At 41.3% G+C, this 16224-nt stretch overlaps 1 protein-coding gene across 1 annotated transcript in view; it reads left to right on the top strand.

Annotated features, from left to right (window-relative positions):
* The window catches only part of YLPM1 (YLP motif containing 1), a 500153-nt gene that overhangs the window by 451120 nt on the left and 32809 nt on the right, over window positions 1-16224 (top strand). The window contains 2 exon segments of the mRNA XM_033952197.1: window positions 2547-2598; window positions 4773-4888. Of these exon segments, the coding sequence (XP_033808088.1) occupies window positions 2547-2598; window positions 4773-4888 (168 nt within the window).

Raw genomic sequence — 16224 nt, 5'->3', positions numbered from 1 at the left:
CGATACAACAAATGTGTCATCTTGCATGGGGACTATGTGAAAAAGTGATATCTTCAGTTGCTCAGTTACTTCTCTTGAAGCCATTAAATGTATTTTGCCTTTACTTTTTGATTTACTCTTCTGTGTGTATGTATGTATGTATGTATGTGTGTATATATATATATTTTTTTTTTTTTTTTAATTATTATTTTTTTTCAAGTTTCATGCAAAACTCCCACAGGATCCCACTGAAATCAGTCCAGAATGATTTGTGAGGTATCCACTTGATAACATTGGGAAGCCATTTGTGTGAGAGCTTTCTCATTTCTAAAATCTCATAAATAATATAATCTACTCAGGCTATCATTCTCAGGATATCTTTTTAGTGGATATTCTTTGATTATCCAGGATCATATCATGAACAGCATCCACGCTTTCTGGAATTGTCACTTGAGTCTTTGTCTTCTGTGTTCTAATGGCGTGTTCTAAACGCAGCAACCCAGTTCTTGACTATGGAATAGGAAGGGCACTTATCCCCTAATGTAACTGACATATTATTGTTAATTTGTTTGTCTGAGTTCTCTTTTCGGAAAAGATGTTTCATAACCGCTCGGCACTCTTTTGCAGTGAAATCTCCATTTTGCGCCATTTTCAGATCTGCCAATAAAATAAAATTAAATAATCAAGCTACAATTATAAAATTTAGGTTGGACATATGTGAAATAATAAACTTTGTTGTGATGAAAGTATTGTTAGTCTAAAAGCAGGTGAAATAGGAAAAGCTAAAGACTTATCAGCACCCCTTTGTATTTTCCAGTCAACTAGGACATGATGATTTTGCTAATGTCTAGTGCTAGAACTGTTACATTACATTACATCAATTCTTATATACCGCAGCTACCTTGCGGTTCACAGCTAAGAGATACTAACCTTATGAAGTATGATCGTAACAAATTAAAATATTTACCAAACAAATGGGTTTTCTAAAGACTAGGTAAGAGGTTGAGATTGATATATAAGTACTAACTTGTGTGTCCCACAGAGTTTTACTAAGAAATCGTTTATAAATACATCTCTTTACATGTGGAAAATCAAAAAGTGTTTTCTAGTAGCAAAATTGAAGCAATCTAAAAGATAGTCCATTCAAGGCCTTAAAACATACACAATCAAATTTGAAAACTGTTCTATCCTCTATTGTCAACCAATGCAGTCTATAATAATACTGTGACACGTGATCTGATCTTTTCAATCTGAAAATCAGTCGTACCGCAGTATTTTGAATGATCTGCAGCCTTTTTACATTTTTCTTAGAAATCCAGTGTACTGAGAATGAGGGACTGTACCAGCAGTCTAAATGAAAGAAAATCAAAGTATTCTTAATTTCCATAATAGGAAGTGAGATTTTTAAACCAGAGAAGTAATATGGAAATAGAAAGACAATTTACGATCAAGGTAGACTCCCAAGATTTTTATGGTCGGCCATTTAAATTTCTTGAGTCCTCCTTGATCGTATCAGAAGGGGACGCAAGAAAAATTTTGTCTTATCTGGGTTAAGTTTCAACCAAAAAGTCATTCATCCATTCTTTTGATTGAATGAGAATGAAAGTGTCATTTGTAAAGGCTGTCAAAGGTACTACTATAGTGATGTCATCTTTCCACCGCAAAAGCAGCTTTAAATTTAGGAAATTGATGGAAGTGTGTTCAATAATGTTGGTGCTGCACAATAAAAGCCGGATTCTAGCCATGCTGCTAATACTGAAGGAATGTGTAAACGTCTATCCTTTAATGATCGGAGGAGTCTGGGAGGCACAAAAGAATCCCATAAGATTTTGACTAACAGTGCAGTGGACTTCGATGCTGGCCTACTGGGTTTGATTCCCAGTTCAGCTTTGCCCTCCATTGCTCCCAGTACAAAGCTCACCAGGAACAGAGAAGGTGCCTGTAATTCTGGAAGTGATAATATAGTGGGTTAAATATTTGAATTGTAGAACTATGCAAATTGTGACTTTATAATGTATAGAAATCAAATCTCATTCCAGTGTTTACATGAATCCGAACCAGTTGCCTGTTACCATTTTGAGAGTGTTGATCGTTATTTGTGTTGGGTAAATGACTTGGTGGCCCAAGCAGAAGCCTACAAGAGAAGGATCATTAACATTGGGAGAGAAAGAGAGTGGGTGGTGGGAGGCACTGGTCTTAATGAGAACACCATAGTGGTGGCTTACTTGGACAAACTTTCCTCCTATCCCTCTTGAAAAGCATATGCACTACTTTCTGGGTCTTGGACTGCAAATGCAATCGTGGAATCCTTTACGAGCTCAGCTGAAATGGCCAGCTTGTATTCTTCAAAACCTGTGTTTACTACAGAATTAGGGGTGGGACTTCTTATTTGGGGGGATCTGTTGCAGCTGTGTCTGCCACTGGTGGTAAAAGTATGTCCAGTGACTAGCAAAGCGATGGGAGGTGTATGTTGGCAGTTTAATGCTTTGTGACAGTACAGATCAGGATTGCTAAGCAGATTTTTGCCCTTTTCTAACCCTTCGAGCTTCTCTCTGTGTGATATTTAGGGCTACATTCCGAAAAGCAAATGGGAGATGGATACTTCCGAGGCAAAACTAGGTGGGTGTTGTTTAATCTTGGTTTTTGTTTTCATGCCTTTTAACAGCAAGTTTCCAAGATACTGGTTCAAACCTACAAACGCCCATCTCCATCCTCTGCCAACTTGACTCAATAGCAGCACTAGGAGTCTGATTTTTGCTAGAAATGAACTCAGGAGATGCTGTCCTCGGTCTCTGCATGCCCAGGCAGAGATGTGGACCGATTCATCTCATCTTGGGAGCATGCTGTTTGTGTTAGTCTGACAGCCTCAGAGAATGAGCACATTTCAAAGCATTTTTCTGATTACTTAGGAATGTGTAACTATTTTCTGGCTTTCTAGGACTCTCCAATTTTGATATGTTGGTTAAGCAGCAAAAGGATATTTAAATGAAAATCTCCAGGAAGAGCTCTGTCTCTCTTAGACTGATGACGATACTTCATAGTCTACCAAAAGTTTCTCTCTTTTGACCTATTTTATTCTTTGTTTCTCTTCATGATGTTTTGTTTCTGCATCGCCCTAAAATGCGGTATTATTCCCCTAAAATGATCATTGAACATAGTTAGATAGGCAGCATTGTGTAATGCAACTAAAGCATAACTTTTTCCAAAACATGCACTGCTTTTCTTAAGAGTGAGCTACGGTTTGGAACAGTAGGGTAGCCAGAAGTGAAGGGATCTTCACACCCCGCCAGCTGAAGGCGCCCTTGAACACTGAGAAAGCCCCTCTCCCTTGTTCGGTTCATATCAGCATCTGGAAGAATGGAGACAGTTTCCCCAGTGTTCAGATGTCGTCAGCTTGTGGGGCTTGGGGATCTCCGCCACGTACCTCAGTGAAGTGCACCTGAACCCAATCTTTGGTTTGGAGATCATCCTGCAACACTTAACAGATTTCTAGTTCAAGATTGTGTTCAGTCTCTGCTTTGCAAGCTGAGGTTTGATTACAGCTTATCACTATCCAAATAGAAACCATTTTAAAGAAAACAATGTGGCACATTGCAGCACACATCTCCAATTCTACGGGTAGCAGAAGACCACTTTGGTTGGGGACCGCTGCCCTTGCCCTCCAAGCTCTCGTAGCTGCTGCTGCCAAGTGGGACAAACAGAAGAGCTCTAGATTGACTCTAACGTGTGATTTCTTTAGAGCTGCAGGAATATTGTTTACCCCCTCAGCTTTTTGCCAGCTGAGTATTGCTACTTGCCTTATGCAAGGGTGCCCAAAGCTGTCAAGAGGAGGGTAATTTTTAGACAGCCTGCACTATGTACAAATGGCCCTTGAAAGAGAAATTCCCTGCTCAGTTTCCAGTCTTTACCCTGAATGCTTTGCTTAGCTGTGCCCCATGCACTTGAGGGCCTGGGACATGTTTCCACAGTCACATTAGGTTTCTTTCTGTGGTAGCTTTATGCTCGGTCACTCCCACGCATTTACCAGCCACACTATACAAATAGTCCAGTGAAAATCACTGTAACGATGGTGGGAGGTAATGAGTTAAGCACATAGTTATATATATAGCTGCATTATATCATGCTAGACTTAACCAGCAGTCATCATACTCTTCACATATAACCTGATATTAGGAAAGGGAGAGATGGGAACTAGCTGGAGGAGAAGAGGGAGACTGACTGACTTATAGGAACTGGCTACTGTGGTTCTGATGGTAGGAGGTCCAATAATAGGAAATCTCAGCTGACTTGGGGTTTGGGGTTTTTTATTTTTTGAGGAGTGTTTTCATTTCTGTTTTAGGATAGTTCAATGATTTTTTTTTTCTCTCAGTTGTTCTGTGCTTATATGGCACATTTTTTTCCAGTCAGTCTAAAACCATCATCTAATCTGGATTCTCCACACCAGCTGATACGTACACTGTTAGTGATTTGATACACTGAAGTTTTCAACTGACCAAGGAATTTATAAGTGACACACTGCACAAGTGGCATGCTGGGAAGGAGACCGTTCCTGGCTCTTTCTTGCTGTGCCTCTAACACAAGAGATTTCACCTTTCAACACTGTTCAGGTGAACAGAGAACAAAAGCTGGGCCTCTCCTGTTAAAAACAGGGACCGCTGTGAGCTCCGACCATATGGATGTGGAAATGGAAGGGACTTCTCAAGTGTGTTTACTTCTTGTTTTTGTGAGAAATGTTTTTGAGTGAAAGTACTTAATTGTCTGTTAATTCCATACCATACATTTTGTATTTTCAGACAAATTGGACGGCTTAAAAATAGGCAAGAGGAAGCATATTGCAAGCCGAATAGAAGACTATCTGCAGCTTCCTGATGATTATGAATCGCGTGCCTCGGAGCCTGGAAAGAAAAGGGTAATGTGCTCTCTTTCTTTTATCAAATCATCTGTTCAGCAACAAAATCTTCTGCATCACAGTATAAAATCCAAACACAGTACATTTAAAAAACTTATAAAAATGTAAATCCCAAACACATTGACTAAATTAATTCAGAGGGCAGAGCCAAGGTTTGTTTAATGAATATCAATTGATTAATTGTTGCTCTTACATTGTTGGTGTTGAAAACATCGTTTACAGTAGGGAATTTCAACCATCGTTTCTCAACAAGCAAGAAGAATCAGCACTCTAAAAAGAAAAGGTTTCTCAGCCTATGTCTTATATACCTACAGAGGTTCCTGGGTTTCCGTTTATTTTTTTGTACCAAGCAAATGTGCTTTTATTTGGCCTCTTATGCCATGCATTATGCATTTGGTGTCTGATTTACCCTGTTGTCTACGGAGAATCCAAAACAATCTGTGCAAAAGAATTTGAATCACTTATTTTCATAATAATCTAAATGGTAACTCAACTGTTTTCCTGTCACTATTATTTTACGTGCTTTACCATCTAAACAAGGTTGAAGCCTCGGTATCAAGTAAAGCTTAAATGAGCTTTTCTTGCTGCAGTCATAATTTGTACTTTAAAATAGCAAGAAAGTCACGTCTCTGTATCTTAAAGAAGCAGAAAAAAAGACAGCAGATAAAAACCTTATGGCCCATCTAGTCTGGCCATCTTTACCATCTACTGTCCCTACCTCCCCCTTAGAGAATCGGTGTACTTGTCCCATGCTATATTGAATTCAGAAACTTAGAAACATGATGGCAGATAAAGGCCAAATGGCCCATCCAGTCTGCCCATCCGCAGCATCCACTATCTCTGGGATGTAATAATAATAATAATAACTTTATTTTATATACCGCAGTACCACAAACAGTTCAGAGCGGTTTACAGTGTAAGAGACTGTACATTTACAGCGAAGATACAATGAGAACTGTACATAATCAGTAAAGGTGTATACCATCCGGTCCAGGCAATTTGCTACTATTCAGTTTGTCAAATTGACCAATTACATCATCCAGTGTTAAAGATTCATCAGAATTGAATACCATTTCTGGCATTAAAGCAAAGAATTAATTTAATCTCTCCACTATGGCCTTGTCTTCCCTGAGAGCCCCTTTTATCCCTCAGTCATCTAGCGGTCCAACTGATTCGCTTCACAGCTTTTTGTTTTTAATATACCTAAAAAAAGATTTAACTGTGTGTTTTTGCTTCCAGCGCAATCTTCTTTTCAAGGTCTCTCTTCGCCTTCCTTATTAGCGCTTTGCGTTTGACTTGTCATTCCTTGTGCTGTTTACAATTATTTTCAGTCGGATCCTTCTTCCACTTTCTGAAGGATTCTCTTTTAGTTCTAATAGCTTCTTTCACCTCACTCATTAATCTCACTGCCTGCCATTTGGTCTTCCTTCCTCCTTTTTTAATACATGGAATATAACTGGTCTGGGCTTCCTAAGTTTTTTTCTAAGGTGTTGTTGGAGTTCCAACTTAACCAGTCTTTTCTCCTGTGAACAGTTTTCCTGAAATCACATGCCCATGCTGGTGAAAGTGCATTGCACACCTTGGACTGCAGTGCACCAAAGCCCATAGACTGTCCACCCAGCTTTTTGTTTCCTTTGACCCAAACAGTATGGGGGCAGCCATTGGTAAACACACCTTGTCCAGTTGGCTGGCAGACTGCATCTCTTTCACTTATACCCAGGTTGGGCTGAATCTTGAGGGTCATGTCACAGCTCACAATCACTAGCCCACTTGAAGTCAGCCTCCATTTTGTAGATGCGTAGAGCTGCAATGTGGTCTTCAGTTCACTTATTCACATCTCAATACTTCCTTGAACAGAATACCCAAAGTGGTAGCCAGTTTGAACAAGTAGTGCTGCAGAATTTATTTGGAATCTAGAATCCAACTCTACCCTCCTAGGCCCATTCGTTTTACACAGTGGTTTTTGTTGTCTTGAGTGGGACTGTTGGATAATCAAGGAGCGAAAGGGGCGCTCAGGGAAGATAAGGCCATAGCGGAAAAACTGAATGAATTCTTTGCTTCGGTCTTTACGGAAGAAGATGTAAGAGATCTACCTGAACTGGAAATGGTTTTCAAGGGTGATGATGCGGAGGAACTGAAAGAAATCTCGGTATATCTGGAAGATGTACTAAGCCAAATTGACAAGTTAAAAAGTGATAAATTGCCAGGCCGGATGGTATACATCCCAGGGTATTAAAAGAACTCAAAAATGAAATTGTTGACCTGCTGTTAGTAATCTGTAACCTGCCGCTAAAATCATGTGTAGTACCTGAAGATTGGAGGGTGGCCAATGTTAACACCGATTTTTAAAAAGGGCTCCAGGGGAGATCCGGGAAATTACAGACCGGTAATCCTCACTTCAGCGTAGGGCAAAATAATAGAAGCAATTATTAAAAAAATAAAATTGTGGAACAAGTAGACAAACATGATTTAATGAGACAGAGTCAGCATGGGTTCAGCTGAGGGAGATCTTGCCTCGCAAATTTGCTTGACTTCTTTGAAGGTGAGCTGGTTGATATAGTATATCTAGATTTTCAGAAAGCTTTTGATAAAGTTCCTCATGAGAGACTCCTGAGAAAATTAAAGTGTCATGGGATAGCGGACTGCTGGGCACGATGGACCACTGATCTGACCCAGCAGCGGCAATTCTTATGTTCAGTTGTGGATTAGTACTTAGTTATCGGATTGAAAACAGAGGGTAGGGTTAAATGGTAATTTTTCTCAATAAAAGAGAGTAAACAGTGGAGTGCCACAGGGGTCTGTACTGGGACCGGTGCTATTTAACTTATTTATAAATAGTCTGGAAATTGGAACGACGAGTGAGGTGATTAAATTTGCAGAAGACACTAAACTTCAAAATTGTTAAAACGCATGCGGATTGTGAAAAAGTGCAGGCGGATCTTAGGAAATTGGAAGACTGGGCCTCCAAATGGCAGATTAAATTTAATGTGGACAAATACAAAGTGATGCACTTTGGGAAGAATAACCTGAGTCACAGTTACCAGATGCTAGGGTCCACCTTGGGGATTAGCGCCCAAGAAAAGGATCTGGGTTTCATCATAGGCAATGCGATGAAATCTTCTGCCCAGTGTGCGGCGGAGGCCAAAAAAGAAAATAGGATGCTTTGTATTATTAAAAAAGGGATGGTTAACAAGTCTAAGAATGTTGTTATGCTCCTGTATCGCTCTATCTGATGTATTGCGTTCAATTCTGGTCTCCTTATCTCAAGAAAGATTTAGTAATGCTAGAAAAGGTTCAAAGAACAATGACCAAGATGGTAAAGGGGATGAAACTCCTCTCTTTTGAGGAAAGATTAAAACAGTTTGGGCTCTTCAGCTTGGAAAAGAGAAGGCTGAGGGGAGATACGATTGAAGGTTACAAAATCCTCATTGGAGTAGAATGGGTACAATTGGATCGATTTTTCACTCCGTCAAAAATTACAGAGTAGGGGACACGCGATGAAGTTACAGGGAAATACTTTAAAACCAATTGGAGGAAATGATTTTTTCACCCAGAGAATTGTTAAGCTCTGGAACGCATTGCCAAAGGTTGTGGTAAGAGTGGATATCGTAGCTGGTTTTAAGAAAGGTTTGGACAAGTTCCTGGAAGAAAAGGCCATAGTCTGTTATTGAGAAAGACACGGGGGAAGCCACTGCTTGTCCTATATCGGTAGCATGGAATATTGGTACACCTTGGGTTTTGGCCAGGTGCTATTGACCTGGATTGGCCACCGTGAGAATGGGCTACTGGGCTTGATGGACCATTGGCCTGACCAAGTAAGGCTATTCTTTTGAGTTATTGTTTGTGGTTGGTCTTGCCAGTGCAAGCCTCTAACCATTGTTTGTTGTTTTCAGCAAGCCTGGTAGCTGGGGATTCCGTGGGTCTATGGCATTCACATCCACAGCCTCTTCACTCAGTCCAGGGCAGTCTTATGCCAAGTGTTCATTGTCTCCTCTCTTCAAGCAAATAAAAGAGCCCCAGTTCTATCCTGTCTTGTCAGATGGGCTGCTGCATTCTGGCAAGAATGTCCTTCATTGTTCTGACCGTCCTTTCAGAGCTCCTGGGCTTGATGGTGGCTTTCTCTCCTTGGGGTGCCTTCCAGGGCTCCTGCCTAGTCTTATCTCCTTCCCCGATTCTGGGACTGGTGGTGCCCGGTGGCAGTCTTCTTGGGATGCTGCCTTATCCACTGTCTAGGTATCCCAGCCTTTAGGGTTGGCACTTGGAATGCAATTTGGCTTCTGCCAGTTAACAAGTTTCCCAAATATGTAGTCCATGTTGCGTCTGCCATTCCAGCAATACGGGTGGCCCTCTCAAAATTTACCAGGAAATAATCCAGTTAATCTGCTGAAGTCATTTTAGGCTTGCCTGGTATGTTGGTCTCTGCAGAGAGCCCTGTTGCAGCTTCTGTAAAACTTGTTCCTGCAGCTGCTGCCTACACAAACTGTTGCCCTCCACTGGGGCACTATGAGTAAAGGGGAAGAAATTCTGTCTGTCTGGCACTTGCTGTATTTTAATTTAATAAATAGGTTTATATTCCACATAACCCTAAGGTAATGAAGTGTTAAGTGACTTGCCCAGAGCTGCTCTGACCACTAAGCCACTCCTCCCTTAATAATACATCGCATAATGTCCAAGTATCTAGACGGTTTACCATAATTAAATACAGTAAAAGTTTAAAAAACCCCAAGCAGACTATAATCTAAAATATGTGAGGGGAACAGACAGATATGACAAAGAAATGCTTTACTGCTTACATTAAGAAGTTTAGGTTCTTTTGCTTTATTCCGGAAAGTTCTGAAAACTTTTTTGTTTGCTAAACATTTTGGAAATTAACTATTTGTCTACTTTTTCTTGTCAGATTTATGTATTATGTTTTACATTATTGTAAACTGAGTCAAACTCCTCTTGGTTGATGACTTGGTCTATAAAACTAAGGTTTAGTTTAGAAGGGAAAAAAGTTACAATAAAATAATGAAGGAAAAAAAGGGAGAGGGATGGGACTCTTCAAATTTTTCATCAAAGAGTCCTCACAGAAATAAGAAGGTTTTGAGTTTGGACTTGAATGAAGTTAAGGATGATTCCGCAGTGGTTGAGCCATAGTGGAGAATATAGATTTACATTTGGTGTGGTAAAAGATTTCATGAATGGAGGGGGTAGCTACATTCATTCCTAAATACAAAGTAGCAAATCTTAAACTAAATCGAAATACATTTTCTTCTCCAAAATAAGATGAGAAAATACTTTTGAAACAACCTTATCGTCAAAGAATAACAGAAATACATATAGTATGATCTGATATTACTCTTAATATTAAGGGGTAAAAAAATTCCATAATTCTGAACCCTTCCCTATAGTTGTCATTTCAGAAGTTTCTTGAATTGACATACAGTCCATGAGAGAAGTACCACTCTTAGAAGACCTTATGGGCCTTTTTGCTTGATATAATTGCACATAGTTTTGCAGATAAGGAGGAGGAATTCCATATAAAATTTTGAAAGCTATCGTGAGCAGTTTAAATTGAGGCCTAGGTTTACATGGCAGCCAATATAAATTCTTAAGCACTGGAGAGACATGATTGAAACATTGTCTGTCATTAATTAATTTAGCTGCTGCATTTTGTATAGATTGTAAATTTCTTATTTGTTTATTAGTAAGAACGAAATGTACAGTGTTAGAATAATCTATATCAAAATCACCATGGCCTGGATAGTCCCTTTCTAGAGCAAGGCTAATTCCTGTTAGGTACTGGTCCCAGAGCCCTGATGACCGAGGAGTCTGCCTTTTACCTAGAACATAAGAATTGCCGCTGCTAGGTCAGACCAGTAGTACATCGCGCCCAGCAGTCCGCTCATACGGCGCCCCCCAGGTCAAAGACCAATGCCCTAACCGAGACCAGCCCTACCTGCGTTCGTTCTAGTTCAGCAGGAACTTGTCCAACCTTGTCTTGAATCCCTAGAGGATGTTTTCCCCTATAACAGACTCCAGAAGAGCGTTCCAGTTTTTCACCACTCTCTGGGTGAAGAAGAACTTCCTTACGTTTGTATGGAATCTATCCCCTTTTAACTTTAGAGAATGCCCTCTCGTTCTCTCTGCCACAATATGGAGCAGCATGAGCAAGGCTATGGCCTGGTACCTTGAAAACACAAAAGGAGAAACTACCTTCATATCAGTGAGAGACATGAAAACAACAACGAAGGAGACCAGATGGTGCTCAATCCTTTTATTTGTAAAACAGACTCGACGCTCGTGTTTCGGATTCACACACCTATGATTTTATCATTCAATATCAAGACTCCTGAGGCAGGCTTTTTGAGGCTGAGTCTTTTTTACAAATAAAAGGATTGAGCACCATCTGGTCTCCTTCGTTGTTTTCGTGTCTCATCTTGAAAACCCAACCATATAGAGGTTTTAACAGTGAAACACAAATCAATCTGGAACTCATTGCCAGAGGATGTGGTAAGAGCAGTTAGCGTAGCTAGTTTAAAAAAAAAAAAGTTTGGACAAGTTCCTAGAGGAAAAGTCCACAGTCTGGAGGAAGCCACTGCTTGCCCTGGGATTGGTAGCATGGAATGTTGCAACTATTTGGGCTTCTGTAGGGTACTTGTGACCTGGATTGGCCACTGTGGAAGCAGGATACTGGGCTAAATGGATCATTGGTCTGACCCAGTAGGGCTATTATGTTTTTATGATGTGCTTGTCCTCAGAGAAAGCAAAGTTAGTCTCCTGTAGCAGGTTTTTCTCATATCCTTCCCCCTCAAGCCTATCAAAAGCTGCTTAAAGAGAGAGGAATGCTGGATAGTGTCTGCCCTGGGGCTCCTTCAGAAGAATTTAACCCACTTGCTGTCTTTGCTTTATGTTTCCTCAGGTTCCCTTTGTCTAATATTACATTTTGTTAAAAATGAGAAGCCTTTAATGTGGCATATAATGCAATAATAGAGGAAGTCAGGAAGGGTTGAGGGGGAACTTTTTTTCACATCGCTGTATGTCCAAGCCAATGAAATAGTTTTCTTGTGCCCAGGTGTAATATCTAGTTCTGACAGATGGGTGAAGTCATCACAAGGAGCCTAAATCTGTAAGCCACCAGAACTTTGCATAGCTGTGTGTCCTAGACATGTGGCTTGTCACACAGGTCACCCAGTTGGTTTTTTTTCTCTGCAGCCCAATGGTTACAAATGTTCTGTAGTCCATGATGAGGTTCTTCTTTCTGCTATATGTACCTCCAAATAATACCTATTGCCATGGGACAGAGGCACCTTGTAGTTAAAATGCAAAATGTAACCTTTGAAATCTGATTAATTTTGATATATTATCTCACTGTGATTTCATTTTATGATTTTTTGCCAAACTAAAGGCATGTTTGGATTCCACCTCATTCAATTTGTCCAGCATCTGTGCTCTCTAGGTCAGAAACATACATAGATAAGAGGGATTGGAAATCATTACATGAACAATCTGCTTGCTTCTCCAATTTCTTAATGTTTTCAACGGTTTTTCACTTGTTGGTCTCCCTTTTTTCCCATTCAAAGATTCTAGTTAAGGTTTGTGTTGAGTTTGTTTTCTTAATTATTAGCATAGCCAAGGCCTACATTGAGCAACATCATTTATATAGAACAGAGAAAAATGAAGGCAGATCTAATCTAATCTTTAGTCTTATATACAGGGTCATTCCCCTGAGAGACTCGAACCGGTTAATAAAACTTAACTTAAGGAGACATTAATGAACAATAATAGGACAGGAAAAAAGTCAGTAAATATCAACATTCAGTCAACAACTAGAAAATTTTGAACAGATACGTCATCTTTCAGTTATCAGTTAAGAAATTTCTTAAACAGATACGTTTTCAGAGTTTTTCTAAAGCAAGTCAGCAAAGAAAGAGTTCTACTATCTGAAAGGAGATCATTCCAAATTTTCACTATAGTAAATGCCAGAGTGTGAGAGCCTACTTAAAGTTTGAATCCCTCTAATAGAAAGGAATATTAATTTGAATTTATGTATATTCCTAGTAGACCGGAGACGATAAGAGTTAAAAGAAAGAGGAAACAGTGGGGAAAAATCCCATATAAACTCTTAAAAACAACATTAGCACATTTAAACTGAACCCTCCAATATTTCGGAAGCCAATGCAGTAACATGATCATATTTGTTCTTACCAAAAATCAATTTGCCAGTCGTGTTCTGAATAAGCTCTTCAAATTACTAATATTATAGCCTGGACCAATATAGCAAAGTGATGTTCATTAAAAAAAACAACGAGCCCTCCTTAACGTCCATAAACTAAAAAAACGCTTTGTTATTAATTTGGTTAGTCAAAAAAAGAGTGGAATCCAAAACAAATCCAAGGATTCTAGATGAAAATTCAATCGTCAGGGAATCACCCAAACTTAATCTTATAGAAGGTAAGTTGTGAGACATTTAACTTCATACGCACAAAAGAAGCCCAATCTTGAAGTCTTGAAATACAAGAATTAATATAAACTGTTAAATTCGACAATGATGGATCAACTTCAAGTAAGATGAAAATATCGTCAGCGTACGTAAAAATCGATTCTGAGATAGATAAATTCAAATATTTCAGTGTCATCATATATATTTTAAATCATATGGGAGACAATGGAGAACCCTGAGACTATATGGCCTATCCAGTCTGCCCATCCATGCCATTAGATTTCACTATGACTATTTTTCACTCAGTGTCCCAGAAGCAGAAAAGTCATTGTGAATACAGAAGTACAAGTGGTGCGACAGGATGATGTCAATGACGTTCATACTTGGCATTCGTAGCTGTGTTACCTATCAGATGATATTAAGGAACATAAGAATTGCCGCTGCTGGTCCTCGTAGTCCATTTAGAAAACTAGTGAAATTTAATTAGGTGTGTCTGACATGACCTGCCTCAGGTCCTGCAGTCCAATGATTCCAGAAACCTCACTATTCTTTAGTGACCCTCCAGACCGGCACAGAACGGATGGGTTTATGCTTCTCTGCCAGCAGGTGGAGACTGAGATATTGGCAGTAGTACAAGGGCTGTGCAGTCCCATCTACAAATCAGTCTGTTCTCAATCTCCAGCAGGTGAAGGTGGTAAGCCTGTGCAGTCTTTTCTTAGTTTAGTGTAGGGCCTGTTGGATTTTCTTAGTGGCCATATTATCCCTGTTTGTGGGTGCTGGATTAAGCTTAGGGATCCGCTGACCTTAGGGGGTGGCACACTTGACTGGTCGAGTCCCCCCCCCCTATTTCCTCCCATCCCCCAAATTTTTTTGCTTAGAGGTGCCTCAGCTGTAAGCCTTGCCACAGTTCAGGCAAGTCATTTTGCTTTGAGAGCCACTGGGGTCTGCTCATTTGTTAGCTAAAGTTGTATTGAAAAAAAAGAAAAACCATCCTGAGGCAGTGCTGGTCTGAAAGGAAGCTTTAATTGATCTTAATTAACTGATGGTGTTGTTTTTCCTTTGTAGCGGTTCGCAATGAGCACTTTTAAGAAGCAGAAAAAGTGCTCATTGTGTACCCGCCGAGCAGTGGATGCGGCCAGCATGTGCACAAAGTGCTCTGGCCGCCGCAAGGGGGAATCCTCATCTGCTTCAGGTGCCATTGACCAGGGTTCCCCTTCGTGCATGCACTGCTCGTTGGCTGCAGCAATGGGGAAGACCAGGCTTCCCCTACTGCCCACACAGGGATTTCCTTAGCTGCCAATGGTGCTGTGGATTCTCTAACCGCTACAGCACCTGCTGCCTGCAGTTCTGCTTTAGCGGCTGGATCTGTTCAGGCCTCTTTGCTGCTGCAGGCCTCAGGGGAGATTTTTTTTTCAGCGGGCTTTTCCTCTGTTTTGGCAGGAAGCTCCGCCATTTTGCCTGTCACCTCAGGTGACCTCCCTTCCATCTTAGAGAGATAGGAACAGGTTTTAAATGTTTCTCCTGCTTCTACAGTGAATGCTTCTTTGCCGCTGGAAGGGAGGGGACTGGGGGAGCCTGCTTCTTCCCCGGGGGCCTCTGGTTTTTTTTTTTGGGGGGGGGGTGGCCTTTGCCTTCCATGTCTGCCTCCGTTCAGCCCCCCTTGGCGTCTGCTCCTGCCCAGTCCTCTCCGTCTTCATCCAAGTGGCCACGGGTTTCTTGGGACGAGGATTTTTTGTTTGTAGAAACGATTTTGCCTAATGAGGACTTGGACCTTTTGGTTGATTCCCAAGATCCTCTTGGGGTACTGATGATGCGGTTGGCTGTTTTTCAGAGACGCCGGTTGGCGAGGATGCATTGGTTGTGCACATTTTGCACCGGGAATAGTTGCAGGAGTTTATTTTTCAGGTTTCCTCAGTTTTGCACTTTGAGGAGGAAGCTAAGGACTCCCCTCGTGTTGTGGACCCCCTGCTTTGGGGGATCCAGTAGGCCTCTCGTTCTTTTCCTATGCATCACGATATTTGGGATGTGGCGCACGCACAGTGGAAGACTCCAGATGTGCCTTTTCACTTGGTATGGTCTATGACCAGGCTGCCTCATTCCTGATGGGGATAGGGATATCTTTGTCTTCTGTGGTTGATGCAGTGATCTCGGCTATCATACGTAGACATACGGTGGCAGTTGAAGGCGGTTCAACCTTGAGAGACTCCCAAGATCATAAGATGGAGTCTCTTCTTAAGCATAGTTTTGACATTGCTGCCTTGGATGTCTAAGTGGCGGTTTGGTAGCCTGGGCTTGTTTCCGGTGGTCTAAGTGGGTCCTTGATCAGGAATCTGCTGACTGGTCCTTGTTGAATCAGGAGGTGGTTAAGATTGAGCTCGGTGCTTCTTATCTCTCGGATGCAATGTATGATCTTTTGCAGGCATCTGCTAAGTCCATGACCCTCAGAGTGGCCACTCGCCGTACCATGTGGCTTTGGGGTTAGTCAGTGGATGTGGCCTTGAAGGCTAAGCTCAGTAAATTTCCTTTTAGAGGCTCCTTCCTATTTGAAGAGGAGTTGGATAAGCTTGTTCAGGCCTTGAGTGACTCTTAAGGTGCTCTGGCTTCCGGAGGACCATCCATGCCAGGCATCGCGAGGTGGTGGCACCTGTGAGCGTTTGCATGTTTTTCATCGGTACCGCCCTGGCTGGGGCGTGGTCTCTTCCTTCCAGAGGATATTTCTTTCAGCGCATGCAGTCCTTTCGGGGAGTCTGCCGGAGGGGTCAGGACTCCACCAGTTGACTCTACTGCCCGTCTGGCCCAATGACTCATTGCAGGTCCTTCCCTCGGTTCCAGTGGAAGCCCAGCTACGAAAGTTTCTCTGGGGGATGGTCTGAGATCACAGCGGATCAGTGGGTCCTAGAGGTGATTTGGA

Source organism: Geotrypetes seraphini, chromosome 7 (assembly GCF_902459505.1).
Source record: "Geotrypetes seraphini chromosome 7, aGeoSer1.1, whole genome shotgun sequence".
NCBI lineage: Eukaryota > Metazoa > Chordata > Amphibia > Gymnophiona > Dermophiidae > Geotrypetes > Geotrypetes seraphini.
This window is presented reverse-complemented; position numbering and strand designations above follow the sequence as displayed.